Source organism: Doryrhamphus excisus, linkage group LG20 (assembly GCF_037039965.1).
Source record: "Doryrhamphus excisus strain RoL-2023G ecotype Guam linkage group LG20, RoL_Dexc_Guam_v1.1, whole genome shotgun sequence".
In the NCBI taxonomy this organism is placed as follows: domain Eukaryota; kingdom Metazoa; phylum Chordata; class Actinopteri; order Syngnathiformes; family Syngnathidae; genus Doryrhamphus; species Doryrhamphus excisus.
This window is the reverse complement of record NC_136376.1, coordinates 13,369,386-13,396,950: the sequence shown is the minus strand read 5'-3', so window position 1 is coordinate 13,396,950 and position 27,565 is coordinate 13,369,386. Positions and strand designations below refer to the sequence as shown.

The following is a 27,565-nucleotide window of genomic DNA, read 5'->3' as shown; positions in this document are numbered from 1 at the left end:
CAGTCAAATCATGTACAGTGTTCATTTCAAACTATTTGTATAGCTTGGCCTTTGAATGGTAAGTAGGACCAAACTGCACAAGCGATACTCATGTAGGCTCACTTGTTTTCTTGCGAGGGTCTTGTGTGTTGCCTGGCCCTGAAGTGGCGGCGCTGCTGCTGCTGCTGCTGCTGCTACTGCTAATGGTCTGTGCAGGGTCATTGCCCGGCTTTGGTTTGCTCTCTCGAGATTTGGCGCTTGAATATTGAAGAAACATGGAAAAACTTATCTTTAAAACATTTTCTCTCATGTTAAAAGCAGCTTTTGAATAATTATGACATGAGGCTCGGGTCACGTTGCGACATGTGACAAAAGAGGCCTCCAGCCACAATAAAAACCAGTTCATCCAGCACACTGCTCCATTTATTTTGTTTAAATAAGCGAAGGCCCGGTGCCTTTTAAGCATGACACGACAAAATTCTCTAGGAGCTGCTTGTAACAAGTGTCCTAGTACACTTTATGTGCAGGAAGCATACACTAAATAAATCCTTCATATTTTGATTGTGGCAACCCACCTGCACTTGGACTGTTGAGGCTGCTGAACCGCAGTTCCATGGATTTCTTGTTGGATACGCACATGTCTGGGTGGCTTGGCAACAGTGTGAATAAAAGCCATCTTCACTTGCCGACCTGAAGAGAAAAGGGTGGATACGATGTCATGAAAACTATTTTTGGCAGTGTGAAAATGAGTTTGTGTTGTAGAATATACTGTGTAGACAAGTGTATTAAATGTGTCAGTTGTGGTACCATACAACTTTATGGAGTTTGTGTGGGGAGGCGAGGGGGGGGGGGTCAAAGGACACTAATGTTTGACCTGAGGAGGGAGTGGCTGCTGGATCAAACTCTTCAAATGTCGGGACTAGAAAATATTAAAAAGGTGCCCAAATAGACTTTTTAATGATGTCCTAAGAGTAAAACACACATTTTATTAATGTTCATACGCAACAATCCTATAATACGTAATGAACTATGTATGCGGATTCGGGGGAACATGCTCGCACGTAGACTCCAGACCAGAACAAGTCATAAATGAAGCAAAATGTGAAATAAGTGTAAATAAACTCATTGTACAAGGCAGCTGTGATGAGGACCACAATTTCAGTGTCGTCTTTTTCCTTAAACGTTGGGTCACGGTCTTGATTGCAACCATCTTTGACGTGCTTTTCTATGTTAATATTTAACTATGATTGATTGACTTTCTTGTGACAGACAATTGTGATATCGGTGACATGTTGGCACACTTGGTTCATTTCTTCTGAACAATAAGATCAAAATGTCCTGTTCATCCATCAGCACCACCTGCTATTGTGGTGTGCAAATTACAGGCCATTTCTCAGAAAATGTACGAGCTTTCGTGAGTAAATCAGAGTGGATTTGGGTGTGGAACTGCAAGTTGTGCATGACAGCGGTAAGATTGTGAAAACAGCCATGTGATGGTTTTTGTAATTGAAGGAATGTTCCTTTGTATGTGTAAAACATGCAGTATTTGTTTCTGAAGCAGGGTGTATTTGTCTAATAGGTATGTTTCTAATTTGTAAAACAAAATGTGTTAGTTTGTGAATCAAGTTTTGTATTTGCAAATTTGGCCATCAGCGTAAAACATGTTTTGTGTATTTGGTAGGTTTTGGCTGGTTGCTTTAACACCATACCTTTAGACTTTTGCACAGACTATTTGTGTACGCACCTTTTGGTTTCTTGGAATGATCCGAGACTATTTTTTTGGCTAGCCTCTGGAATTTTCTCTCCCTTTCTTCAGACAGTCTGATGTACATCTCTTTCCATGACTCATACTGCTGAAGCTTGGCATCCTTGAAGTCCCTTTGGCAGTGCTTTCCCCACAGGTTGTCCGTCTCTCCGATGTACACCTGTACAAACACGAATGGGAGAACATACCAAGCCATTCATGCGTGCCCGTTTAAGCTCAGCTCGTTTTAAGTCTACTCAATAGCCTGACCCATTTACTGTAAATCTAACAGAAGTCACAAGGTGCCAAGGTGGAGGAATGACATCCCATTGGACTACACACTTTATTTTGTTTTGTACATCCACGAGAATCAAATGGTGTCCCAGTTCTCGTTATATCAACGGGTAAAGGCCCTAGAAAGCAAGTGTGGTCTGGCACCAGACTTGAAACTAAGGGGCAGGCGGAGACTGAAACTCAGAGGAGGAGAGCGAGGCCAAAACAGGGAGGGTTTTAAGCCTTAAAAAATGGTTGATAAGGTTTATATATTCACTGATGTTCATAAAGTGTTGTTATTTCTATTTCATATGTATATGATTTCTATTTTGATGAATGTTACAGTTATGGATGTCTGATTATTGGTATTGATAATTATCGATATCACCCAACGATTATCAGTACCGATAATTATCAGCATAAAAATGCAATATTGGTTGATATCGGTATCAGATTTGTTTTAATAATACATTTTATTTATAGGTGCCTTTCAGAACACTCAAGGTCACCTTACAGAGTGGTTAAAGTAAATAATTTTTGTATATTTTAAAAAATATTGTATACAACATGTGTGTTCATTCCACCACATGACATATGTCATGTTACACATATCGGTATCTGCTGATATCTGTATCGGAAATTGAGAGTTGGGACAAAATCAGCATATCAAATTTCAGCTAAAAAGCCAATAATGGGACCTCCCTAGTTACAGTGCTTGTGCTGGTTTCTAAACTGTTATTTATTAGTCGTTTGTAAATGTCACAGTTTGTATAAATTACTTACTTACTTTATGGTAAGAAATTGTATTATGAACAATTTAATGATCTCATCTCCCCATGTCACAGCCATCAAGAGGTGACGGGTGATGACTTATTGAGAATCAGTCTTACCGGGTTGCATTCCTCAATGCGTAGCAGCTGCTCCGGCGTACACCGCTCCAACACCGGCTCAAGGATTTCAAATGGGACACTGCCCGTTTCATAAAGCACTGAGACAAAGAGAACACAAGGACAATGAAATTAGCAATCGCCATAAATGTGCAAGCCGAGCATACAAGTAATATTTTAGTGGTTTAATAGTCAAAAAGACTGTACACATGTTAAAACATTCTACATGAGGCATTGTCAAACACAAAAATGTGTATTGAAGGGATGTAGGCAGGACTCACAGTTAATATTGTTCTGCAACATGCGTATACACTGCTGGTACAAGCTCATCATGGCCGGCAGGAAGATGGTCTTGGTTCCAGAGTAGACCTGCATCTTCCTGTTTAGACGCTGACCAGTGAATACTGTACATTCCTCAGGCTGGTCTACAAACTCAGGCTCTTTCTCCACTTAAAAGACAAATAGAGTTTATAGTAGCTTGTCATTAACCCTTAGATGCATAAGTGGGTCAAAAATGACCCGGTCCGGTTGTTTTCTTGAAATATCTTCGTAATTAAAAATTGTTATTTCATATTCCAGGTATTCCTCAAAAAACATGTTTTTTATATCATGCCATTCACATTTTTAACTTACCTTTTATACATTTTAAGAAAATTTTGTTTTTGTGTTACTACCCCAACCTTCCATAAGTGGGTCAAAAATGACCCGCATGCATTTTCTATGGAATCCAATAGGAACTTTTGATTCATATCAACTTTGGCTGTCAGGAATAAATTAACTGTAGACCACACAGACTATATCAGAAGTGTCACCCCTCAGGAAGATTATTTTACACATCAAGTGCTAATACATGTAAGTATTATCTTCATATGATATTGTGTGTGTGTCCTTCATGACTGTTAGTATTATCAACAAATTAGCCTGACACTAGCTGGCTAACATTATTATATGTATTGTTGGGCATACTTTATAAATAGCTAACACTAGTACAGTTTTTGTCAAATATAATATGCAGTATAGGTATTACACCTGTCTGAGATACTGTATATCTGGAATACTATAGCATTGGCATAGTCAAGTATGCTAGAGCATTATTCCTAACCAAAATGGCAAAAATGGCTTAAAAATACATTGATTCTAATATGGGTCATTTTTGACCCACTTATGGAAGAGTGTAGGGTCCAGTCACTCATGCATCTAAGGGTTAAGTGTGAAATTTCATGTTTGGTGGCCATGATGTACCTTTCCTATCGAGATAGTCAAACGTGGATACTTCAGGAAGAAAGACCGGTAAAGGAATGCTCAGCTGGTCCTTTGGAGAATCCATAAACTTCTACAATTAAAAGGTTAAACCAATCATTAAAATCCAAATAGTTCACATTTTAGATTGAGTAGGGTACCTTTTTTGGAGAAGCAGGCATCAATGTGGGCTTTACAACAGTTTGTTTTGGCTGTTCCTTGCTCTTTTTGGATGCTTTCTTGCTTCTGGATCGTTCCTTTTTCTTGGAAACATTCTCGTCATAGTTCAAGTAGGATTCAAAAGACATGGAAGGTTCTTCTACATCACTTTCATTGTCCGGCTGTGCTTGTATTTTGACCCTTTTCTTTGTGGGTTTGGACAGCTCCTCGTCTTTTTCACGTTTCTTTTTTCTATTACTGGTGTCTGAGCTGCCTGAAGATCTGTCTTCTCGAACATCGTCCGAGTGCAAAGGCTTGTCAGGAGAAGTGCCATCACAGAGCTGTGGGGGTTCTTTGGATTTCTTTTTTGACTTCCTTTCCAAAAGACAGCTTCCACTTTTTTCTTGACGTTGTTCCTTCGACTTGGATTTACAGTTTCCATTCTTCTTCTGCTTCCAACCAGCATCACGCTTTTCCTCAAGAATGTTTTTTAAACTCAAAACCCCCAACTTATTTGTTGTGTCATCATCACTTGTTTCATTCTGCTCTGTTTTTCTTTGTTCATGATTTCCATGCGTTTTCTCTGTATGATGTTTTTCATTGACGGGTTCAATTGAAGTGTCCACACTCTTGCCTTTTGATTTGAAGCAATTATTATTTACATCCTCCACTCTATTTGGACAATTCATGTCATTGATGACTTGCTCTTTGATGAACAAACTGTCCGATGCTTTTCCAATGTCTGGATGACTGCATTTAAGACAAAGATGTCAAACACAATACATCCGAGTTGTGTTGTTCAATTTAGGGACTAAAAGCAAGAATGCACACCTTGACGTCTTAGGAAGTAATCGTTTCCAACCTTTGACCAGCCTCTTGGCTAGTTCTCCAGCTTCCTTGTGCTTACGCAAGGAGTTGACCGTTTTGCCAATGCCAGTTTCCTAATGTACAAGGACACTCATCAGTCAATGCATCATCACATCCAAATATCATATTTGCAACACCTACAGCGAGAACATCGACGGTGACATCCAGGTTGTTGAGTTTCTGCAAGATTTTTAGTACCTGAAATGAGATTATCTGAAGAATTTTGTAGTTGAAACAAAAATCGTCATGCATGATTGCAACACTATAGTGTGCCCAAAACCTGACACACCAAATATGGCTACCCTGGTTTGGGATCCCCACAGTTGCTGATTGTGCATTCAAAGCTGAAGCTATGTATGGGAGCCTCTCACATCCTCTTTTAGTCTGCTCCTTTTACTGCCAGCTATAAATGGACACCTCTGCTCTTTGCTATACATTCTCTCAATTGGAGTGATGTGTGCGTGTTTATTTCAGTTTATGTGGGTAAAATCTCATTTAAACAGATTTTGAAGTCGTAAAGTAGTGCTGTCCAGTCTACTGCATGTACGTCCATTGAAAATAGTAGCTACAGAGGAAGTGTGCCATGTCTGCAGCCTTCAGGGTTAACAGACAGCAGTCATAAGTTTAACAACTGGAGAAGAAGCCATTTTTAGCAGCAAAGCGCCTCCCATTCAGCAGCCTGACCCTCACTGCGCAGAGCAGTCTAATCGTTCCTGAATGCCTTACAATTCTTTATAATGGACCTTTTAAAGTATTATGTGACACTGGACTAAAGTGTTTGTCTGTTTCTATTACATTGGGCATCTATGTGGTCTTTTTTAGATATAACAATTTAAACTGAACACTTTTTCTTTAAATGAATCACATAACTGAAAGGTCTCTAAACTATTGATTTTGCATGCCGTTCAACTGATGAATACAATCCCAGACAATAAATCACATTTTACAAGTTAATTTGCAGTAATCATTTTGGTAACTATGCCAACATTTCAAATTAAGAGCATGCCCGAGTTTTTTTTTTTTACCGCCATCTAATTTAATACATGCTTGTTTTAGTCTGTGTACTATTGTTATCTTTCCCGACTTTAAAAGGTATGACTCCAGACTCCATGACCCCCCGTCCCGCACTTTCTTCTTAACTCCTCAGAAAATATTAATTTTAATTTTTAAAAAATGTGGACCGGAAGTTGACGTTCAGAGAAATTGGTCCTCATCCAGATTTTATAACTCGACCATGATAGACGTCTTCTCCTTATTTAAGGCTGTTCAAGATGATAATTTAACATTGTAACGAAGGTGAGTGACGGAAATTGTAACTGTTTATAATAAATAAAGGAAATAATCGCTGCGTTAATTTGAAAAGAAGCGTGGCAGTTGAACCAGGTAACAGCGCACATTGAACTACCCACGACAACTGCTAATATTTAGTGACAAGATAAATGGTGCGTTTGAAGTCCATGTTTCAAAAAGGTCAAAACCAAACACATCAATAAAATGCTATCTACCGTGGCAGACTGTGGAGTGCCTGCTAGTTGACATTTGTAGCGTAAAATTCTCTTCACCAACTCCGAGCTGCTGGCCATCACTGGGCTGCAAGTGCGATCATCCACACACCTGATTGATAATGACACTAATTATAAGCAGAGGAAGTCATAACGAACACTTAAGGTTCCTCTAAGGTGGAATATGGAATATACAATAGTTGGCGTGTTTATGATGTTAAAGTGTGCTGGAATGTCGTCACTATGATCTAATAGATGCGCGAGGAACAACCACGTCAAGGGTTTGCTATCACTCAGCAGACATATGCTAATTAGCCGTGTCACGTGACACCTACGTGCCGCCAGTTGTATCATAGGAGGATTGGTGTCAATGTGGACAATGACATGAACGTCCATACGTGAAATACTTGACATGCATCAAAATATTTGGAATTGAAGCAAAAAAAATACAAAAAATAAAATCACCTTGAGACTTCAGATCTGTGAGCAGTGGAACCAGAAATGGAAGCAGCTTCTAAGGGTGAGTAGTTTGCTTTATTCGGTTTAATTATAGCGTGTTTCACACACACATAATGTTTCACTCTTCCTTACCTTTGTAAATGTTTAAAATGTTCATATGTTGATTAAATCATTTTCTGTACAGTTTGAGCCGCGAAAAAATAATTTAGCATGGGAACTTAAAAGGAAACCCGCATCACCAAACAACATTGGAGGTTACATCTTATACATAAATACACTTTATGGACAAAAGTGTTTGGTCGTTGCGGCTAAACAGGAAGTGAACATGGTATAAAGTAGAAAGTTGTTGCCAGGTTACAGTCATCTGGGAGTATTTTCAACAAGATGTTGAGAGTGTGTAGTCAGAAGTCACTGATGTTGGAATAGAAGGGCTTTCCTGAAGCTGTTTGCACAAAATTGGAGGCCGCAGTTGTCCAAAATAACTTGAACATGAATTGAAATCACCTAGGACCTAATGGTTGTATCGTCTCAGGCACCATCGATGACTTAACAGTTTTTTTACACAGGATGTCCACATGTAACCTTGAATGTGACGTATCAGGTTATACAGAATGTTGACATCCACGGACTGGAAGCTATTATGGGACACTATAGCCCCAGTCAGCCGCATGCATGTCACAATGTGTGATTGGCACCCACTCCCCTAGAGGAGGAGTTAGCAGGATTTCTCTTTCGGCTTTGGGTGACTGCCGGTCTCTCTCCTGCTCCAGTAACTGGAGGCACAAGGTCCTTCTTCCTCCAGCCTCAACTTCATTCTTCAGGTACGTGGGATTTATTTCACACAGTGGTGGTAAAAGTTGGCGTTGTGATGTTTCAAGATGCAACTTTTCCTCTCTTATTTGGGCTTTGGTGATTGGATGAACCGCTTGACGTTGTTCAGCCTTTGCAAAGAGTTGTATATATTGTCATAGAGACATATTATCGGTTTATGGTAAGTGGAGGCATTACATTCAAGACACAACTACATCAAATAATCTGTATTTTGGAATTCCTAATTGAACCAAAATACTCCGGCGCGCACAAGGCCTGCCCGACGTGCTTCAACGTCTATAAAAGGAACATCAGTGGTGAGCCGTACCAGTGTTGCTATTCTTGGGCAAGCTGCTGATAAAATGTGACAGATGCAATGAGGACTGTGTTGACGCACTCACTAGCTCCGGCATCACCTGGCACAACACATGCTTGCAAGGTGTCGATGTCTTGCTAATGCCTAAAGATACCATTTCTAGGAACAACTTGGGTATTTTAACATGTTCTATCTGAGGAACCGGATTTGGTCCATCAATTTGAAAGCATTTATTGTTTTGTTTGTATTTCCAAAAGGTCTGGGTTGTGCTCTGCTGCCTCAGCCATGGCACCCAAAAAGAACAAGGCGACCAAGAAGAACAAAGGAGACATCAACGAGATGACCATCATGGTTGAGGACAGCCCCGTCAACAAGATAAATGGGCTGAACACACTGTTAGAAGGAGGAAATGGCTTCAGCTGCATTTCTACTGAGGTTACAGATTCCGTTTATGCCCCCAACCTCCTGGAGGGTCTGAGCACCATGCGGCATGAGACCTTCCTTTGCGATCTAACAGTGGCCACCAAATCAAAGTCCTTTGATGTCCACAAGGTCGTCATGGCCTCTTGTAGTGAGTACATACACAACATTTTGAAAAAAGATTCAACGCTGCACAAAATCGACTTAAACGACCTGTCGCCCGTCGGCCTGGCTACAGCCATCACATACGCATACTCAGGAAAGCTCACCTTGTCGCTCTACAGCATTGGAAGCACCATTGCGGCCGCCATGCTTCTGCAGATCAGCACCTTAGTCAAGATGTGCAGTGACTTCCTTATGCAGGAGCTCAGCGTGGAGAACTGCATGTATGTGACTAACATTGCAGACGCCTACGATCTTAAAGAAACCAAGGAGGCGGCGCAGAAGTACATGCGGGAGAACTTCATTGAGTTCTCAGAGATGGAGCAGTTCCTGAAGCTCACCTATGAGCAGATCAGTGACTTCCTCTCAGACGATTCCCTCCATCTTCCTTCTGAGGTCACCGCCTTCCAGATCGCCATGAAATGGTTGGACTTCGACGAGAAGAGGTTGAAGTACGCAGCCGATCTCCTGACTCACATCCGCTTCGGCACCATCTCTGCCCAAGATCTTGTCAACCACATCCAGAGCGTGCCGAGAATGATGCAAGATCCAGAGTGCCACCGTCTCCTGGTGGACGCCATGAACTACCACTTGCTGCCGTACCAGCAGAATATCCTCCAGTCGAGAAGAACAAAGGTGCGTGGGGGCCTCAAGGTGATACTGACGGTCGGAGGACGCCCCGCCTTGACGGAGAAATCCCTCAGCAAGGATGTTCTCTACAGGGACATTGATAACGTGTGGAATCGCTTGACAGAAATGCCGGCCAAGAGCTTTAATCAGTGTGTGGCGGTGTTGGATGGCTTCCTGTATGTGGCTGGAGGTGAGGACCAGAATGATGCCAGGAACCAGGCCAAGCATGCCGTCAGCAACTTCTGCAGGTACAAATATATTGATTAGGTAGTGTTTGGCAGGATTGGATTATGGGGGGAAATGACCGACTATAAATATGGGTAAATCACTCCCTAAAGGTTCTGAACTCCTGCTTCTACACCAGTGTTGTTTTGAGCAGAATAATGTCGAACCATTGTATTGTATCCCTCAATGAACCGCAGTGCCGTCAGCACTCATACAGCCAGAGACAATTATCTTGGTGCTCACTTGTGTTGACCGCTATTTCGATTTCAACAATGATGGTTGTGTTTTAAGGACTAAATACAGTCTATACCAGGGGTCGGCAACCTTTACTATGAAAAGAGCCATTTTACCCAATGCCCACTGAAGAAAAATAGCCTGGAGCCGCAAAACATATAGTATGTTTAAAACAACATTGGAGGGAATTTGGGGGTATCAAAGTAGTTCAGATAAGAAAAGACGAGTTGGAGTACTCTTGCTAGTTTTGGAGATAAACTTACATAAATGTATGTGTAAACTACTGTAAACGTAAAAACAAGTTCCCATGCCGCTGTTTTTAAATTATCTCGAATTTATTTTTTAGATTTGTAGGTAAGTATTACTTGTTTTCCTTCATGTACTGAACTGGATAGCAGTCAGAACTCACTCAGGATGCATTCATGGTCTCAGACAAAGTTGGATTTTTTAAAACTCATTACAAAAGACGTGCATTTTCCCCACTCGGGTGTTAAAAATATTCAAGCATCGCAAAGGGAGCCACAATAAAGAGTCTGAAGAGCCACATGCGGCTCTGGAGCCGCAGGTTGCTGACCCCTGGTCTATACTGCTGTGCAAGCTGTATGTAGACTACTCTAACGTTTCATTTCTATTGTATTGTCCTTTGATATGATACAATGGTATATTGTGATGAAGTTGAAAAACTAGTTGCGACGGATCAACAGCCCCTGTGCTGGTTTCAGCCCAGTAGTGCAGTCCATGTGTAGAGCAAATAATAACCCAATTTGCATTCTTTAGGTATGACCCTCGCTTCAACACTTGGATCCACCTGAACAACATGATCCAAAGGCGCACCCACTTCAGCCTCAGCACCTTCAACGGCCTCTTGTTTGCCATCGGTGGTCGTAACGCCGATGGCGTTCAGGCCTCAGTGGAGTGCTACGTGCCGTCGTCCAACCAGTGGCAAATGAAAGCGCCTATGGAGGTGCCCCGCTGCTGCCACGCTAGCTCAGTCATCGACGGCAAGATCCTGGTTTCTGGCGGTTACATCAATAACGCCTACTCCAGAGCCGTGTGTTCGTACGAGCCGTCCACTGACAGCTGGCAGGATAAGAGCAGCCTGAGCTCTCCCCGAGGTTGGCACTGCGCCGCCACCGTGGGTGACCGCGCCTATGTCATTGGTGGAAGCCAGCTGGGAGGTCGCGGGGAGCGGGTGGATGTCCTGGTGGTGGAGTCCTTCAACCCTCATACGGGGCAGTGGAGCTACTGCGCTCCTCTTCACACTGGCGTAAGCACGGCCGGTATTTCCATTTTGAACAACAAGCTGTATCTCCTCGGAGGCTGGAACGAGGGAGAGAAGAAGTACAAGAAGTGCATCCAGGTTTACAACCCTGACCTCAATGAGTGGACTGAAGATGACGAGCTGCCAGAAGCAACAGTAGGTATTTCCTGCTGCGTTGTCACCATACCCTCAAGGAAAACAACACGTGAGTCAAGAGCCAGCTCTGTTTCCTCTGCACCAGTCAGTATATAAGCATGAGATCCCAATGGTCAGGTCCTGTACCTGCTTCCAAGACTTTAATTGCCTGTTACATCAACGTCTCCCTGTGGTGCTTTCAAGTGACTGGAAGGGGTCTTTAATTAAGCAGCTGTATGTAACCAATATATTACTTTTTTGAGACAATCTGGCTATAGTCATATCCATCACAACTATAAGGTAGACATTTCTATATGGGGCCAATTTAGATTTATAGATATTTAGGCATTTGCCCTCATTCAGTAGCATCTTTAAATTAAACCTACTATGTAAAGAAGGGCTTTTTAAACTGTGTGGCAGGCGTCTTTTTCAAAACTGCAAAGCTGACTTTAATTATTTTTACAGGCAAAACAAATACATTTTTTAGTTTTTATAGTGAGTTAGAAAAAAAAAAGAAAATTCACGAAATAACAGCCTGACACGTATTACAGCCGACTGTGCCACACTTTGAAAACATGTCATGTAAACTTGAGGTGCATTCACAAGTTTAAGTAGATATTTATTATACAATCTAGATTATGGAAGGGTTTTTACAAATATGGTTCCTTCCTCATGTATTGACATCGACATACAGTATTGCACATAAATTCATGATAAATAACGCTGTTGTGCCTACTTGGAATTGCAACAAATTCAAACTTTTCCTGGGCCAATAAAAATGTACTGGTGACAGTTTGGGAAACCCTGGTTTATGGTGACTACAAAGCTCAGGTACTTGAAGAGTCAAAAAGTTGGATTTAATGAGACAACGCCTGCCAGGAGTTGGTGTTGAAAATCTGGTTTGGTTGCGTGATGCTCATCAACAATATTGGTGAATTTCAATGAAAACGGTCCTGCTGGAAAATGTTGCAAGGATGGGGATGATAGAAAACTTGTAAAAAAATATTCATTGTAACAGGAGATTATGTTTCTGCCTGAGCTCTATTGGGAGTAGTGATTTCCATGGTTGCTCATGTTTTATTTTTGTTTTTAAATAAAAGAGGTGACAGTACACAGGTTATGCTGTTGTCATTTATTCCAAATAAGAGCTTGCATATTGAATGAACATTGACTCAGTCTTTTGTGGATCAGCAGGTTTTCATGTGATAAAGGCGGCTTCATTTGCATGCTATATTTGGATAAGCGGTATGCTTATTTGAATTCCTATCTTGTAGTGTGAGGAAAACCTATACAACAGACCCAACCTGGCAACCTGGCAAGGATGCTCTAAACAGATAATACAGTAATTCAAAGCCCATTAGCGGATTTATTTTCTTTGCTTTGAATAGAAAAATATGAGCACATAGGTCTCACAGCTAGGAGACCCGGGTTCAATTCCACCCTCGGCCATCTCTGTGTGGAGTTTGCATGTTCTCCCCGTACATGGGTTTTCTCTGGGTACTCTGGCTTCCTCCCACATTCCAAAAACATGCTAGGTTAATTGGCGACTCCAAATTGTCCATAGGTATGAATGTGAGTGTGAATGGTTGTTTGTCTATATGTGCCCTGTGATTGGCTGGCCACCAGTCCAGTGTGTACCCCGCCTCTCACCCAAAGACAGCTGGGATAGGCTCCAGCACCCCCACAACCGTCGTGAGGATAAGTGGTAGAAAATGAATGAATGAATGAATGAATGAATGAATGAATGAATTGTAACTTAAATAGAAGGTGGTTTGTGCTTAAGCTTTGATACCAGCAGAGGGTGCTGTCTCAGAGGTTAATTCACTCAACATTTTCCATCAAGACGATGCTTTGACAAGGCATGGCACTAACTGCACATTTCTAAGTACTGTTGGTGTTTTTTCACTATTTGCATTAAGCCTTGGAAGGTAACCCCACTTAATAGCAGGGATGGAAACTAAAAACGATCACATTATAGCTAATGTTAAGTTTGAGAGCATTAAAACTTTGCTCCAGGCTTGAAACTTGAAGTGCACATTATGATAACCCCTAATTTACAGTATCAGGGTTAATTGGTTAAGTGAATAAGTGAATTTCTGCAAAGTAGGATTCCTTTATTCCATTATTTTTATAAATGGAATATTATTAACATTATTAGATCCCTCTCGACATGGAGTAACACCCATATAGTCTTCTCATATTACCCAATATAGTAGACATAATAATAGACATCCAATTCCTTTTATTTTGCATTGGCTTTTTTCCTTAGTTCACTCATGAATGACTACAATTTTTTTTACAAATTAATACACTCCAAGAGAATGTGAATGTGATGCAGAAAACCTCGTCCAGTGGATTGTCGGATGGCATTCTCTTGACTGCAGAGTCTAAGTTTGAGAGCCACAAAAACATTTTACACATTTGAAAAATAAAACCACAATAAAACAAGAGCAGATGCTAGTGACATGGCTTGGAGTTAAAGCTTAGATTAAATAATGTAGGAATTTTGAATTGGTTATATCGACAGACCATATGAAAGGTATGGGTGAGTAAAAATTCAAGATATGGTCTCGCTACCATCATTGCGTTCATTCTGCAATGCATGCTGATAAAGCAAAAGCATTACCTGACGTAACCTTTCCTAAGTGTAAAGCAGCTTTGTATACTTCCATTATTGGTTCAAAGGTTAACTTGGCACGTCTTCAGGAGTCTTTTTTTGTTGCTTATTTTATGTTCAATACACAGATACAGTATGTCCCACCATTATCACAGAGAGGCTACACCTCTCTTAATGCCACCTAACCTGTCAAACCTGTCCTTCCAAATCAATTATTCACAGCAGAAAGAGATCGTTTTTCTGCCTGGAAACACTTTTAAGTCTGTGGGGGCTCTGACTTGAAGCTGAAGTTGCTCTGTATGCATCATATGAACATATTGGTATTCCAATCCTGTCACTGTGTGGCTTTTTCGTTGGTTGCATGTATTTTGGGCATTGCTTTATCGTTCAACGTTCCTCTTCAATTTGGTATTAAATTAATATACAGACTTAAACCATACCTATAGTGAATGGACAAAAAATTCAACCCATTCAAACAGAAGAATGCCAATATCAGACCAAAATAAATGACTTGTAGGGTGATTACTTATCTATTTGTCAGTGCTCGTGTGAAACTTTATCAAAATGTGACCATGCAAAATACAAAATGACTATAAAATTAATTAACCAATTAATTATGTTCATTATGTTTCCAGTTAATTATGATGAAAAGGTTTGTTTTTTAAGTGTGCAGGAGTCTGTGTTACATGGCTCCAGGCTGTTGCACCTTTTATAGCTACACAGGGTTAGAACGTACCTTTGTACCAAGTTTATTGTAAGCTCAGAGAGACAGCCCCGTCTCGGCTGATTAGACACTCTGAATTGCGTTTATTTAGTTCAAGTGTTGTTGTGTTTTGTTTGAAAGTGTGTTCACTTTTACCCCATTAGCTTGTTAGCCCTTCCCTCTTCCTCCTGAGCAAGCATGAGCAAGCATTTTCTTTTTTGCAGGCCTACAACCCACGTTTTACCGTGAGGTATCTTCCAATTCTTTTCTTCAACTTAACATCAAGACATTTTTGTGTATGCGTGCAGGATTCAATACTTATAAATAAATAAACCGGATATAGGCAATCCAAAAATACATTAAGAGCTATTTCATGAATCTAATTTGACTCAGATGCTAGTCCACTTTTCCCACAGTAATTTGCCACATATCTGATAATGGAGGTTTGCTGCGTCATGCTTTATTTCTCCTTTGTCTGTCTGTGATTACATAATGTAAAAGTTATGTAAAAAGGATATTATTAAAGATAATAATGTACATGATAAATATGTATTTCAAAATACAATTGCAATTTCATGTTTTAATATTTGTAATAAAATAATGTAATTATTAATTTCATATTTATTATTTAATACAAATGAAATAATTGTTCATGAAAATAAAGTTATATGTTGTTATATTGCATTTTAATGACATCAATAAAATGCCGCAATTATATGTGTATGTGAAAAGAAAACCCTATTTGAGCTATAAAAATATTGAAAAAGCCCTGCTTGTTGTCCAAAAGACGGGAGAGAAAGATATTACTTCTTTTGTTACATTATTTAGGTTAAACAATGGAGCATTGCTATTTGAAAAAGATCTAGAAAAGGAAAAGGCTGAATTGCACTAATTCACTAATTAATTACTTATTTTTTCCCCCAGACAATATGGATTCCTGCTGTTTTTGGAGGCACCATCCTGAGAGGTAGTACAGAGAGGAAGAAATGACCATCGTATAGATCTCAACTGTAAAGATACTGCATATAAATTGCAGCAATAATAATGGAACTCAATTGGCATGGCTTTGTTTTTTGTGGGAAAGAGGTACAAAAAGAGTAGTACTTCATTTGGGTTGAGATTATAAACGTTGACGTTTTTTTAATTATCACAATGTAAATTAAAGACTTAATTCTATACGTAGAATTTCAACATTCTTTATTTATCTGCGGTTCCAATCCTTTTCTTTCCCTGCCTGTATATTGTCCTACTTTTTCACTAGCATTTGAAGGCACCATCCTGACAGGCTTTATACTGGGAGTTCGGCTAACAATGCTGAGTCATAGTGACGTCACATGCAATTCATTCAGTGGGAGGTGGTCATTATGTACGACAGACAGTCCAACTATGTTAAAGTGGGTTGGTTTGGCAGCCACGGCTCCTTTGGTTCAACCCACCACATAAGTGCACATTTATAAAGCGCCCAAAAGAGCAGGCAAGTGAGAAAAAAAACCCACAGGACTGAGTTTCGAGTAGCGTCAGCCGTAGCGTGTCTGTCAGCTAGCAGGAGGGTATTAGCAAGTGATGAGCAGGGGCCTTTCTAGCTTCTTGTGGATACACACTTAAAAGTTAAAGACCGGCTGCTTTCAACTTCCAACACCCCGAAAACAGGCAATCAACATTTCATCTCCTGGAGAGCACAATTCATGATTATATTCTATGTTTTTCTGTGAGACTTTATGCTAGCTTGCACAAGTTGGGCTGACTAGCTAGCAACTAGCTAACACTCGGCGTGAAAGTTAGCCGGAGAAGACAGCAAGGCAAGCTCTGTTTGAGCGTCTGTGAGATGGGTTTGCTCAGTCAAGGATCACCGCTGAACTGGGAAGAAACCAAGAAGTATGCTGATCACATCAGAAAACATGGCATCATCCAATTTGTTAATATTTACAACAATCTGAAGGACCGGCAGAAGGATGTGCTAAAATGGGGCGATGAGGTAAGACGTGACAGGAGCATCATGTGCTTTAAATATGGCCTGTGCTCTTTTGTGTATGATAGAACAAACAAATGTACCGCAACTGCAGATAAATGCGTTTCTTTGAGACGTGGGGATGGTGTGATATTTTGCCATTGCATAGCTACCTTTGCACGTACAGGAAATACTTTCAAAGAGGGACACGCGTGTAAATAATAAGTTATTAGGGGAAGCTGTCTGGAAATGATACATATTGCACATGAGGCTCCCTATGAATTTGAGAAGGGAAAGTGCAGTAAAATCTCGCAAACTACCAAACACTAAGGTGTTCTTAGGTAGATTTTGCATAGTCATACTACACTGGCAATAAAAACAACAGCATGCTGCTGAGGATATGTAAATAGCAGATAGGATGCAAATGTGTTCAAAAGTACTTGTGCTGTTACCATCGGTAACTTTGATCCCTCATGTGGAACGTCGCCCTAGTAGGAGCTTGTGTAATGATTTTCATCAATGTGGAATGCTGTTGTTATAGGTATAATCCCTTTTTCAGACAGGGGATTACAAGCGTAGCAGTGTGAAAAAGTCAAGGAAACACACAAATGTGCTTTATGTCTGATTTTTTTTTAGGTGGAGTACATGTTGGTGGAATTGAATGACAAGGATGAAAAGGTTCGACTGGCGCTGAACAGCAGCGACGTTTTGGACACCCTCCAAGGTCAAGGTGAAAAGATAAACCCAAAGTAAGTCAACGTCAGGAAACTTTGCCCTGCAGCTATGTCAGTTATTTCACACTCACTTTCATGTTAAAATGACACAAACAGTTGCATGCTTACTAGATAGTGGGTCTATGAGGACGAGATGAGATTTTAACATTATTTTTAAGAAGAGTAGAATGGAAAATAGATATAACCGAGTCACAAAACAATATAACTGACTTTTCAATAGGGGTGACAGCATTAATAGTACCAGCTCACACTTTTTTTTTGGCTTATCATTCTATTTACATTAGCGCTGTCCAGCTGTCCTTTGATAGTTGTAACATTTTAAAAAATTGTAATAAAAATACATTTATTTATCATTGTCATTTTATTAGTTATTTCAATTCGTACTTTACTTTTTCTCATTAAATTAGGGATTTTTGCTCTCTAAAAAAAACAATTTCTAATTAAAAATCTGTTTTTATTAGGTTTTACAATTAATATCGTACCTCTTCTAGTTAAATTATGCCTTACTTTTCTCTTATTTTTGCTGCATTTTTGTATATTTTATTTCTGCAATGAGCCACGTTCCACAGACACCCCTCTGCGCCATGCTTTAGACACCCATGCTTTTTTCTCCAAGAAAGCGAGGTGCTGCAAGGTGTTGGAGGAGTGTGTCCAAGCTTTGCCTCCGTGGCCCTGTCGCTGTTCAAGTGTTGTGTTTCATTGTGGAGGGGTTTATGCACCTTTCAGACTGGCATTGTACAGTGAGATAATCGAAGGTGGGGCTCCACTCCCACTCGACTGCGCAACAGGTACTTGCCTTTGTCGACCACTTGTATTTGATTACTGAATAAATGCATGATACAAGAAAAACGTTCTCTTAATGCGCACCCCTACTTGCTAAATATAGCGATCACGTCACAAAATTTTCTACTACTCCCATGTCATGATTTTAGTCCACAGCTCAGAGAAGGTATCAAAGGCATTACATAAGAGCTAAAGTAGCAGCACATGAATTGCAGTGTTCTTGGTACATTGTGCCCCTTCATCTGGATTCGTTCCTTTCAGGATCCATCCATACGTCTGAAGAGGAAAGACCATAAAATGTAAATTTTAACTACCTGTAGTTGAACTTAAAGGAGAGCACATTTCTCCAGTTTCTGGCCGAAGGGTCTGATGCTTTTGTGCTTTTCTGTAAATTGAAGCATGTGTCCATCTGGACAGTCTCTGACATTCAGGCATGTTGCTTCTCATCTCCAAGGCTGCTCTGCCTTTCCTTTAATGGTATAGCTCGACATACCTCATGCTTGACATATGCTGCACTCATTGTGTGTAGCACAGGGTGACATATATGCTTTGGAATTTTGATTGGTTTTTTTAAGGGTGATGATAAAACACTTAAATATTATTATTTATCAAGTATTATTTATTACAAACGTTTTTTTAATCTTATGTGGCACTTTGAAAAATGCTTTTTTTCAGTGTTATATTTAAATAATAATCAGGGGAAATTCCTAACTATGCTCTCTAAAGTGCAGCCCAGTGGCTATTAGTAGCCCATGGCCTTTTTATTGGCCTGCTGCACATTGTAGAAATAAAATAAAACTGAAAAGGGGGAGAAATGCCGGGGGGGAGTCAGATTTTTTTTTTTAGCCTTTTTGTAATTTTTCCAATATTATCCCCCTGGGATAGAGAATCTGTGGTCGTGCAGGCAAGGGAAGGACACCTTAGAAGCTAACTAACATCTCATCAGCAAGTTAAAATGTTTTCATGAGGTTATTGTGAAATTAAGACATTCAACTCTTTGAATGCCAAGCTAGATCACTCTTGCTGGAGGGTGTGACCTGAAAGACATGACAGGTCCGGACCTGAAAAAAATTCAGAAAATCTACCCCTCTGAAAAATACAGTTTTCTGCCATTTTGGGTCCCGGACTTCCAATGAGGGTGTGAGAGCCGGTTCATAAAATCTTGAGCTGCAGACAGTCAACATGCTCTCTAACCATCTTGATCTGTCATGTGAAGTTGCACTGCGTTTGTACTCGCTTTGCGAGTGCTGTGCTTGGCATGCTGTCCATAGAATTGCTGATATATTTGTGCAGCCACCCTCTCTTCCAGGGGGAAATCCTGGTGGCAATGAGCATAGTAGAGCTCAACATTCCTCATTACTGCTCGCTCCCATGCACAAAGCCGTTGCGTGCTCTGCCCCCGCCAAAATTCTGGTTGACGTAAGATACAAAAGGAGAGTAGAGTCAGTCAGAGTGAACCAATGACATTTCATCAATTTGTGTGTATATTTGTGCAGCCACCCCACACTTTGGAGGCCTGAATATGGCAGCTACATGATAGAGGGAACACCAGGACAGCCATATGGCGGGACCATGTCAGAGTTCAACACTGTGGAGGGCAACATGGGGAAGAGACGACGAGAGGCTTCTTCTGTTCTTAACCACAATGAAATTCTATGCACCATCACCTCATTTCCAAGGTAACATTTTTAAGTGTTTTTTTTTTATTTTTGTTATAATATGTTGTGTCAGTTATGTGCTTGTATGTAATCCAGATAAAATGTATTGTTGATGAGGCACTTTCCTATCAGTTGCATTTTTGGTTCTGTTCTTATCAACACACTTTCCTTATTTGCCATCACTGGTACCCTCCTGTGGTGGCATCAAACCACAAAACACCCAAAATTAAGAAATCTTAAACTTCCTTAAATTTGTTCACATCTAGTGATGTTGTCAGAAAGCATACAAATTTTGGGGCACTTCTTCCAAAACCACAGTAACATTAAAAGGCAAGCAGACATATGTATTAATAAGGAAGTGCATTTTATTGCCTACACACTTGAATGTTGTGTATGAAAGTATATAACTAAATTAAATCAATAAACGTATGAGAAAATAAGGGTCATTAACAAAAAGGAGACAAAACAAGGGTGGAAAAATGGGGTTCTCCTAAAGTTTGCATGTGGACAAAAGGCCAGTCAGTATATAATGACTGAAAAAATATTCAAATGTAGCAGACATGGAATTTATATTGTCCATTGGACTCATATCTTTGCATGGAACAGCATGCATAGCAAAAGCAGAAGACTGCAGTTATTGTACATATTTTTTTTTGCATTGTCCATTAAGGCTAGGTTGCCCTGGTTTTACCGAGCCTGAGTATCCACCAACGCCTATTGAGAGTGGAGCATCAAAGTCACTGTTTTTCCCAGATGAAGCCATTAACATACACCCAAGATTCAGGTAGGCACCGGCTAACTTCATATTTTGCTAATTCGTGACTACATACATTTGTGTTATTATATTATACAGGTAATCCTCAATTACAGTGTTACATTTTGTGGTGTCTTGACTACAACTTTTGGGTTTCAAGGCCTTAAAAAGTTTTAAATTGTCTGCAAACTACAATTTCTGTGCGGGTCTCATCTGCATTGTAAGTTCTTAGTGTGTCCCATACATTCATCCATTAAAATGTCCTCGCTACAGAATGGATTAGGCGCTCCTGTTCACCCTTGCTCATAAACAAAGGTATGCACGGTTTACGAATCATTAGTAGGGTCATGCATTTATTCAGTAATTAAAAACAAGCGGCCATGAAATGCAAAGCATTCACTGCACTAGCAAATTCCGAGTGGGTCCCACCTCTTATATAGTCTTAATTTTTCCATTTCGATGTCTTCAAAAGGCCTGATGAATCTTTAACTTTGTACAGCGAACCTGTACAAAGAAAAGAAACAAGAAAAAAGTGAGGGTTTTTTCTCATTTTATTACTGTTTTATTTATTACGTTATTGATACCGTTTGTCCCTCATGTGTATGTTGCTTATGATTTAGTTATTTGAGTTAATTTAGGTATAAGCTCCGACAAAAACTTGTTTTGCAATGGAACTCGTTCGTAACCACCTGTAGGTGTAAACATATTGTCTTTGAGTTTTTTTATCAAGTGTTTTTGTTATCACATATTTGTCTTTAATGAACCAGTATTCATTGTGCATGTTTGTTTTTATTAGCACCCTCACTAGGAACATACGACACAGACGAGGAGAGAAAGTCACTATTAATGTGCCGAGTAAGTCATATTAATGCCATTTTTTAAACCCATCCATTATTGTTTATGGTTAAACTATTAATTAGCAGGTTTTATTTGCCTCGCCACTGGATGTGTATCAACTTGCCGTGTTTCAGTCTTCAGAGACAAGTGCACTCCATCTCCATTTGTGGAAGAGTTTCCTGAAGATGACGGGGAATCGGCAATGGCAGCTCTTCCTGACCACATCTACATGGACGCCATGGGCTTCGGGATGGGCAACTGTTGCCTGCAGGTAGTGAGCAGACCAACATACATAACTGAACGGTGTCTTTGATTTTCCTTTGTCTAAAATAGTAGGGTCTAATTTGGTCTGTTAGCGGTGAGGAAGGCTTTAATCCCTGCCATAAATGTATCTCTTTAACAGGTTTATTATGTTTTTACAGGTTACATTCCAGGCTTGCAGCATTGATGAGGCAAGATATCTTTATGACCAACTAGCAACATTCTGTCCGATAGTGGTGAGTAGATAAAAAAAAAAAAAATATGTATTTATTACCTGTCGCTGGTCTTGGTCTTTGCTAATTGTCTGTTAACAATATTTGATCAAATTTAAGGTTACTTTACATTATATTAGTGTACATTACCGACAAGGTAATGAAGGATTATGCTTAAACGCTAAAATAACAGGTTTGTGTTATATTATCATTGAATCTTGAATAAAAAATTTTATCAGTGCAACATTCTGGTATTTAGATAGAAAGACCTGCTGTGGCGACTCCGAAATCAGGAAAAAGCCGAAAGAAACAAACAAACTTCCTGAGAGCCTTTCTTGGCACTACAGTAGTTAAATGTATGCACATAGGAAACACACAAACCAGCTAGTATGAGCTTTGAAACTCTAGCCCATGTGACACGACTCATCTGATAAAATAGTTTATTATGAGAAGCTTTGCATGTAGAGCATGTGTACAGTTGGGGGTGTGTAAGGACAGAAGTCCCAAGAACAAGTTCAGGTTAAACAGATGTCCTTTATAGTACTCAAGGGCTGACTCGTATTTGACTGGCAGTGATTGGTTTTGCCATGAAATACGCATTATTCTAAGGTTGGTAGAATATGTCTAGTACAAAAAATATAGATTTACTTACTTTGACACTGGTCGAGCGCAAGCTACACAACAACTAAGCAGCGTTTGCTGTTTACAGTACCTAGCTTTGAAATTTGGCATGGAAACCAATATTCTAAAATTTGTAGAATACGTATATCTAGCAGAAAAATGTGGATTTTGTTACTGCCACCTTGACAAGCTTTTCCACCGTCGAACGTCTTCAGGGTTTTTGACTTTTTGTTGACATGCATCTGCACCAGTGCTTGTTTTTCCCCGCCTGTACAGCTGATGGTAGAAGCACCCTCTAGTAATACACATTACATTACGCCGTACAAAGCCAAAGCTATTGATGTAAGAACTTAAATGATTTCGGTTATTATTAACATGTGTACCTTGAAAATATTGTTGAAGGCCGATAATGTCACATGAGTGGGATGATTCCCAGTAAATCTGCAACCACTGTGTACTATTTTGGCTGTGTGCAGATGGCTCTAAGCGCAGCCTCCCCCTTCTATAGAGGCCACGTGTCAGACATTGATTGTCGCTGGGGCGTTATTTCTGCCTCGGTGGATGACAGGACACAGGAGGAACGTGGACTCAAGGTGAGAGACACTGGAGACAACACGACAGTGTACTTTTTTTAAAGTGGATTTACTCATGAGTGTGTGAAAGCTGTTGTTTCCACATACAGTGAGAAATTACAAGTGCATAAACACAGTAATTAAATGGAATGGTCCCATTCACACTCCAATCAATACAATATTGATCCTTGTCTTCACAAATCTTGGAGAATTGAAAAATACACTAAAGCAGTATTCTTAGATTTTGATTTTTGGGGCACCGTTTTATGAATTCACTGTGTAGTCATTTTACCCTGCTCCCAAAGAAGATGGCTTTCTAACGAACAAGCAAAATGTATGAATGTGACAGCCAGACGTGTTGTATTATCAATGGAATTGCTTTTCCTGATGCTCCACTTTACCTAATGATGACCATTGTAAATAGACAAAATGACTTGAAATAATCCCAAATAATCAGGAAAGCTGCAATAATGCAGTCTTATGAAGTGAAGGCATGGATCAACGTGCTGAGTCACAGATCGGTACAGAGTCGTGTGGTGACTTATACACGTACAATAACAATGTATACTATCCTGTTTATGTATGCCACAATCTTTCCACCATAGTCCATTTCTGTGCTTTACCGAGTGCCCTTCTAGTTGGTGCTTTCCTGAATGCAAACCACAAAGAGAAAGAAATGCTCAGTACATTAACTGCTATTTGAGTGTATCACCGTGCTTGTTTTGTCATTTGCAGCCTTTAAAAAAGAACAAATACAGAATTTTCAAGTCAAGATACGACTCCATTGACAGCTACTTGTCTAAGTGCGGTGAGAAGTACAACGACATCGATTTGACGATAGATGAGGACATCTACAAGCAGCTGCTGGGTGCAGGTATTAAACATGCACATATACACTGTAACACCTGACATGTGGAACTTATCTTGTGGAAAATGTGTAGGAATTGACAAGTTGCTGGCCCAGCACATCGCTCACCTCTTCATTCGCGATCCGCTCTGCACCTATGAGGAGAAATTGAACCAGGATGACGAGAATGAGTCAGATCACTTTGAGGTGAGGATCTGACTTGCCTAGATGACAGTATTGGTGCATCAACATGCATTTCAAATACTCTTGTTATATTTCACAGAACCTTCAGTCTACCAACTGGCAGACGATGAGGTTCAAACCACCCCCTCCCAACTCAGACATTGGCTGGAGAGTTGAGTTCCGCCCAATGGAGGTTAAGTAATGATTAGGGATGCACAATATTTTTTTCAAGCGGGTACCAATAACTTCCTGCTTCTCAAGACCAATAACCGATAACTTTTTATATCTATTGTTTTTAAATGAAGTTTTAACTGTAGTTTGTGCACACCTGGAGGTAAGAACAACTCAAACTAAGCTGGATTTGACAAACTTTTATCGTAACAAAATATCATGATGTCACATTTAAAAATGTAGCGGAGACAAACCATGGCTCCAAGCGGTTTACTAACCAACAAAAGCTGGCATCTTTAACGATGGTTCCTCTAGCACCATCATTTCCATGATGAAATCACGCACTGCTTTAGCCTTCAGGTTGTCTGCGGCAAACTGTTTACACCTTTGAAATGCTGCAGCGATCGGTACAAACCCCAGACATCGTTGCTGCCACTTCAGGCGGCTTCTAAGGTTTCATTGGTTGAAGCTTGATGGTTTTCCCCTATTTCGTTTGTTTAGGAGTTAGTGACTTACAGTACAGTATGGGTAATCTCACCTCATTAGAGTTTTCTTTGTTTTGATCAGCTATTGGAGCTTTTTTTTTTTTTACGTTATCAGATTTATTGGTATGATGTCATAATTCCTTATGTTAACCCAATAATTATCCTACAACCTTATAATGATGGTATCAGACACAAAACACTGACAGATTTCACTTTTTAGGTACAGCTAACTGACTTTGAAAATGCTGCTTATGTTGTATTCGTCGTCCTGCTGACCAGAGTCATCTTATCCTACAAACTGGACTTCCTCATCCCCTTGTCCAAGGTAATGAAATGTTTTGAACGGGTTAGTGTATTCAGTTGTTGATTGCTGTCTGTGGGTGTTCTGATGCAGAATTGTCTTCCATCAGGTGGACGAAAACATGAAGGTGGCGCAGAGAAGGAATGCTGTGCAAGAGGGCATGTTCTACTTCCGAAAGGACATCTTCAAAGGTGATTTTATAACTGCAGTCTCACCTTTTATGGCAGGTTCAGGGGACAGCAGTTTGTTACGCATTATCATATTTTGCTCATAAACAGGATGTAATCCTGGCCTCGACGGCACCTCCTCTGCCCAGAACGGCCTGGAGAATGACTGCACTAACGAGGAGTACACACTGATGAGCATTGACACCATCATCAACGGGAAGGTTAGTGTCAAATTGCAAGGAAAGACATGTTGATAATAACCCAACATTTTTGGAATATTCCCTAACATTGTCCTTCATACATACATAGTCTTTCTTAATGCTCTTTTAGTCACCCATAAGTTACTTTACATAAGTTTGTTGCTCAATGTAGAAAACGTATTATAATAGGAAATGCATGCTTATAGGCAATTGCAATTTCCCTATGGATATCTGCTAGATTGTCTCATGCATACCACTACACAAGTCCGTTAAGTAATATTCATTAAATCCCAACCCAATTTTATGGTAGTGAAACCAAGCACTTTTTTAAAATACCCTGCTAAAACATGTGTATGTCATCTTATTAAACATAAATGGACATAATTACAGGTTGAAATGCATTTTAGAAACCATTGCTGAAGAACTGGAAAATAAAGTATAACCCAATGTCTAAACCGCACAAAAATAAAGAAGTAATAAGTGAGCGTTCTCTATTAAAGGACAAATTAAAAAGAAGCTGAGAACAGTGTGTATCAAGTGCGCTCCCCAGTTGGAAAGTTGGTAAATTACAATTAATTTCAGTTTATTTTTGATGGAAAAACATCATGCATTTGCAAATGCAAATTTTTTTATTCCTGAGGAGAAATCCTCTTTGCCTTCCTGGGTTGACTCGTTTTTTTTAATGACTAGGAGGGAGTATTTCAAGGGCTCATCCCCATCCTCAACTGCTATTTGGAGAACATGGAGGTTGACGTAGATACCAGATGCACCATATTGAACTACCTGAAGCTTATCAAGAAGCGTGCCTCAGGTACATTTTCTTGATATCCACCGTCATTTTTTTGGCAACTTTTGACACTTGAGACTGACTGTGTTTTGCTGGCCAGGTGAGTTGATGACAATGGCCAAGTGGATGAGGGAGTTTGTAGCCAAGCACCCCGAGTACAAGCAGGACAGCGTCATAACCGACAAGATAAACTATGACTTCTTTGTGAGGTGTGACAAGATTGCAAAAGGCGAAGAACAGTGCCCAGAGCTCATTGGAAATCCAGTCAACAAGGTCAAGTAAGGAAAACTTGTATGAGACGACGACCATCTACGTGGCTCCAATCGAAAGCGGTCCAGTTTTTAGAAGATGTTTTTAAAAAAAATTATCAAAATACACTGCAGCAATTCTATGTACATATATACTGTATCAGATTTTTATGACTGCAAATTATTTTAATAGGATTGAAACATGGTAAAGGTTGTGTCATAGAAATCATGTATATTTATTTTTTCTCTGGAAATGAAACATCTCTGAGTGACAATGTAAATGTAGCAAAGAGTTGTACAGTAGTGTTTTCTCTCCATTTAATACTGTACCTCATTGCTCTTTGAAACATTAACATGGCGCACTGTTGTGTTGTGCCTCTGCATCTATGTGAGCTTTCTTTGCCTTTTTGTTTTGTTCTGCTTTGCTCTGTTTGTAATTGTAGTTGGAGGCAGTGTTGCATTCAAGTACAGGCAGTTTGCTATACAATGCTTCTTCAGAATAAATCTGTACAACACAACTGAATGAATTTATTGCAGTATTAAGTATTCTTTTGTTCACATCCGACCCGTTTCTTTGGCACATCAAGATTCAAGGTGTCGGTTACTTTTTTGGTAGCATTACCATTCAAAAAACGGCGCCAAATTTGAGGAAAAATGTCAATCTTCTGAAATTATTTGATCAATTGTTAATACCGTGCTGCTGTATGTCTTTTCAAAGGCCACTAGATGGTAGCAGTGAGCCACAGCCCAAACCAAGTCCAACTCCAGCTACAGTATTTTAAGCGCAACTTTCAATATGTGACTTTTGAATACACTTATTTTACTTAAACGAGTCTTTTTATGATCTGCATCATTCATTTGTCATTATTTAAAAGATCATTATGTGCAAGGTATGTGAGAATGTCCAACTACACTTGTGTTTAATGATTGTATCATAACAGGTCCTTGTACCTTGTTCTTGTTTATTTTGGATATTATGAACTTCCTTTTAAGTGTGCTATTTGTTTACCGAAACAAGGCGAACTAGATGATACAGTACCAGTGTTAATACAGCAATAAAATGTTGTCACCGTAATAAACATCTGCACCGAGACTCAGACACACGTCAAATAAAAGATATAAAGTGTAAGTTGAGCTGAATATTTTAGTAGGTAAAATTACAGTGGATATTCTT

At 39.8% G+C, this 27,565-nt stretch overlaps 3 protein-coding genes across 4 annotated transcripts; 2 read left to right on the top strand and 1 right to left on the bottom strand.

Annotated features, from left to right (window-relative positions):
• Nucleotides 1-88: 88 nt before the first annotated feature.
• eloal (elongin A, like) lies at nucleotides 89-6,882 on the bottom strand. The gene is made up of 10 exons (XM_058059124.2): nucleotides 6,654-6,882; nucleotides 5,290-5,346; nucleotides 5,113-5,222; nucleotides 4,284-5,031; nucleotides 4,126-4,216; nucleotides 3,165-3,332; nucleotides 2,887-2,984; nucleotides 1,724-1,904; nucleotides 555-669; nucleotides 89-236 (listed from the first exon to the last, which is right to left on the bottom strand). The coding sequence occupies exons 1-10, from the start codon at nucleotides 6,729-6,731 to the stop codon at nucleotides 89-91; spliced, it is 1,794 nt and encodes a 597-aa protein (XP_057915107.2). The 5' UTR covers nucleotides 6,732-6,882.
• Nucleotides 6,367-12,418, top strand: klhl31 (kelch-like family member 31). Its single transcript, XM_058059122.2, has 4 exons — nucleotides 6,367-7,170; nucleotides 7,676-7,930; nucleotides 8,493-9,695; nucleotides 10,684-12,418. Exons 2-4 carry the CDS (start codon nucleotides 7,782-7,784, stop codon nucleotides 11,417-11,419), a joined length of 2,088 nt encoding a protein of 695 aa, XP_057915105.2. The 5' UTR covers nucleotides 6,367-7,170; nucleotides 7,676-7,781; the 3' UTR covers nucleotides 11,420-12,418.
• Nucleotides 12,419-15,957: 3,539 nt separating this feature from the next.
• gclc (glutamate-cysteine ligase, catalytic subunit) lies at nucleotides 15,958-26,928 on the top strand. 2 transcript variants are annotated; one of them, XM_078799410.1, is made up of 16 exons: nucleotides 15,958-16,597; nucleotides 17,207-17,319; nucleotides 19,584-19,766; nucleotides 20,416-20,529; nucleotides 21,296-21,354; nucleotides 21,471-21,607; nucleotides 21,759-21,833; nucleotides 22,907-23,023; nucleotides 23,738-23,876; nucleotides 23,944-24,056; nucleotides 24,133-24,204; nucleotides 24,909-25,013; nucleotides 25,099-25,180; nucleotides 25,268-25,377; nucleotides 26,047-26,167; nucleotides 26,244-26,928. In XM_078799410.1, exons 1-16 carry the CDS (start codon nucleotides 16,448-16,450, stop codon nucleotides 26,423-26,425), a joined length of 1,872 nt encoding a protein of 623 aa, XP_078655536.1. In that variant the 5' UTR covers nucleotides 15,958-16,447; the 3' UTR covers nucleotides 26,426-26,928. The 2 variants fall into 2 exon arrangements, with proteins under 2 accessions (XP_078655536.1, XP_057914272.1); XM_058058289.2 differs by having other exon boundaries at nucleotides 24,133-24,225.
• The last annotated feature ends 637 nt before the right edge of the window (nucleotides 26,929-27,565 follow it).

Excerpts from the sequence above, each read along its gene's own strand:
- eloal (XM_058059124.2), bottom strand. The coding sequence starts at position 6,731 with ATGGCCAGCAGCTCGGAGTTGGTGAAGAGAATTTTACGCTACAAATGT. Across the intron at positions 3,333-4,125 it reads TGACTATCTCGATAGGAAAG|TGGAGAAAGAGCCTGAGTTT; the intron begins GTACATCATGGC and ends TTGTCTTTTAAG. Across the intron at positions 670-1,723 it reads TCATTCCAAGAAACCAAAAG|GTCGGCAAGTGAAGATGGCT; the intron begins GTGCGTACACAA and ends TTTTCTCTTCAG.
- gclc (XM_058058289.2), top strand. The coding sequence starts at position 16,448 with ATGGGTTTGCTCAGTCAAGGATCACCGCTGAACTGGGAAGAAACCAAG. Across the intron at positions 21,834-22,906 it reads CAACATTCTGTCCGATAGTG|ATGGCTCTAAGCGCAGCCTC; the intron begins GTGAGTAGATAA and ends GGCTGTGTGCAG. Across the intron at positions 25,181-25,267 it reads CCGAAAGGACATCTTCAAAG|GATGTAATCCTGGCCTCGAC; the intron begins GTGATTTTATAA and ends GCTCATAAACAG.
- klhl31 (XM_058059122.2), top strand. The coding sequence starts at position 7,782 with ATGTCACAATGTGTGATTGGCACCCACTCCCCTAGAGGAGGAGTTAGC. Across the intron at positions 7,931-8,492 it reads GCCTCAACTTCATTCTTCAG|GTCTGGGTTGTGCTCTGCTG; the intron begins GTACGTGGGATT and ends TATTTCCAAAAG. Across the intron at positions 9,696-10,683 it reads GCCGTCAGCAACTTCTGCAG|GTATGACCCTCGCTTCAACA; the intron begins GTACAAATATAT and ends TGCATTCTTTAG.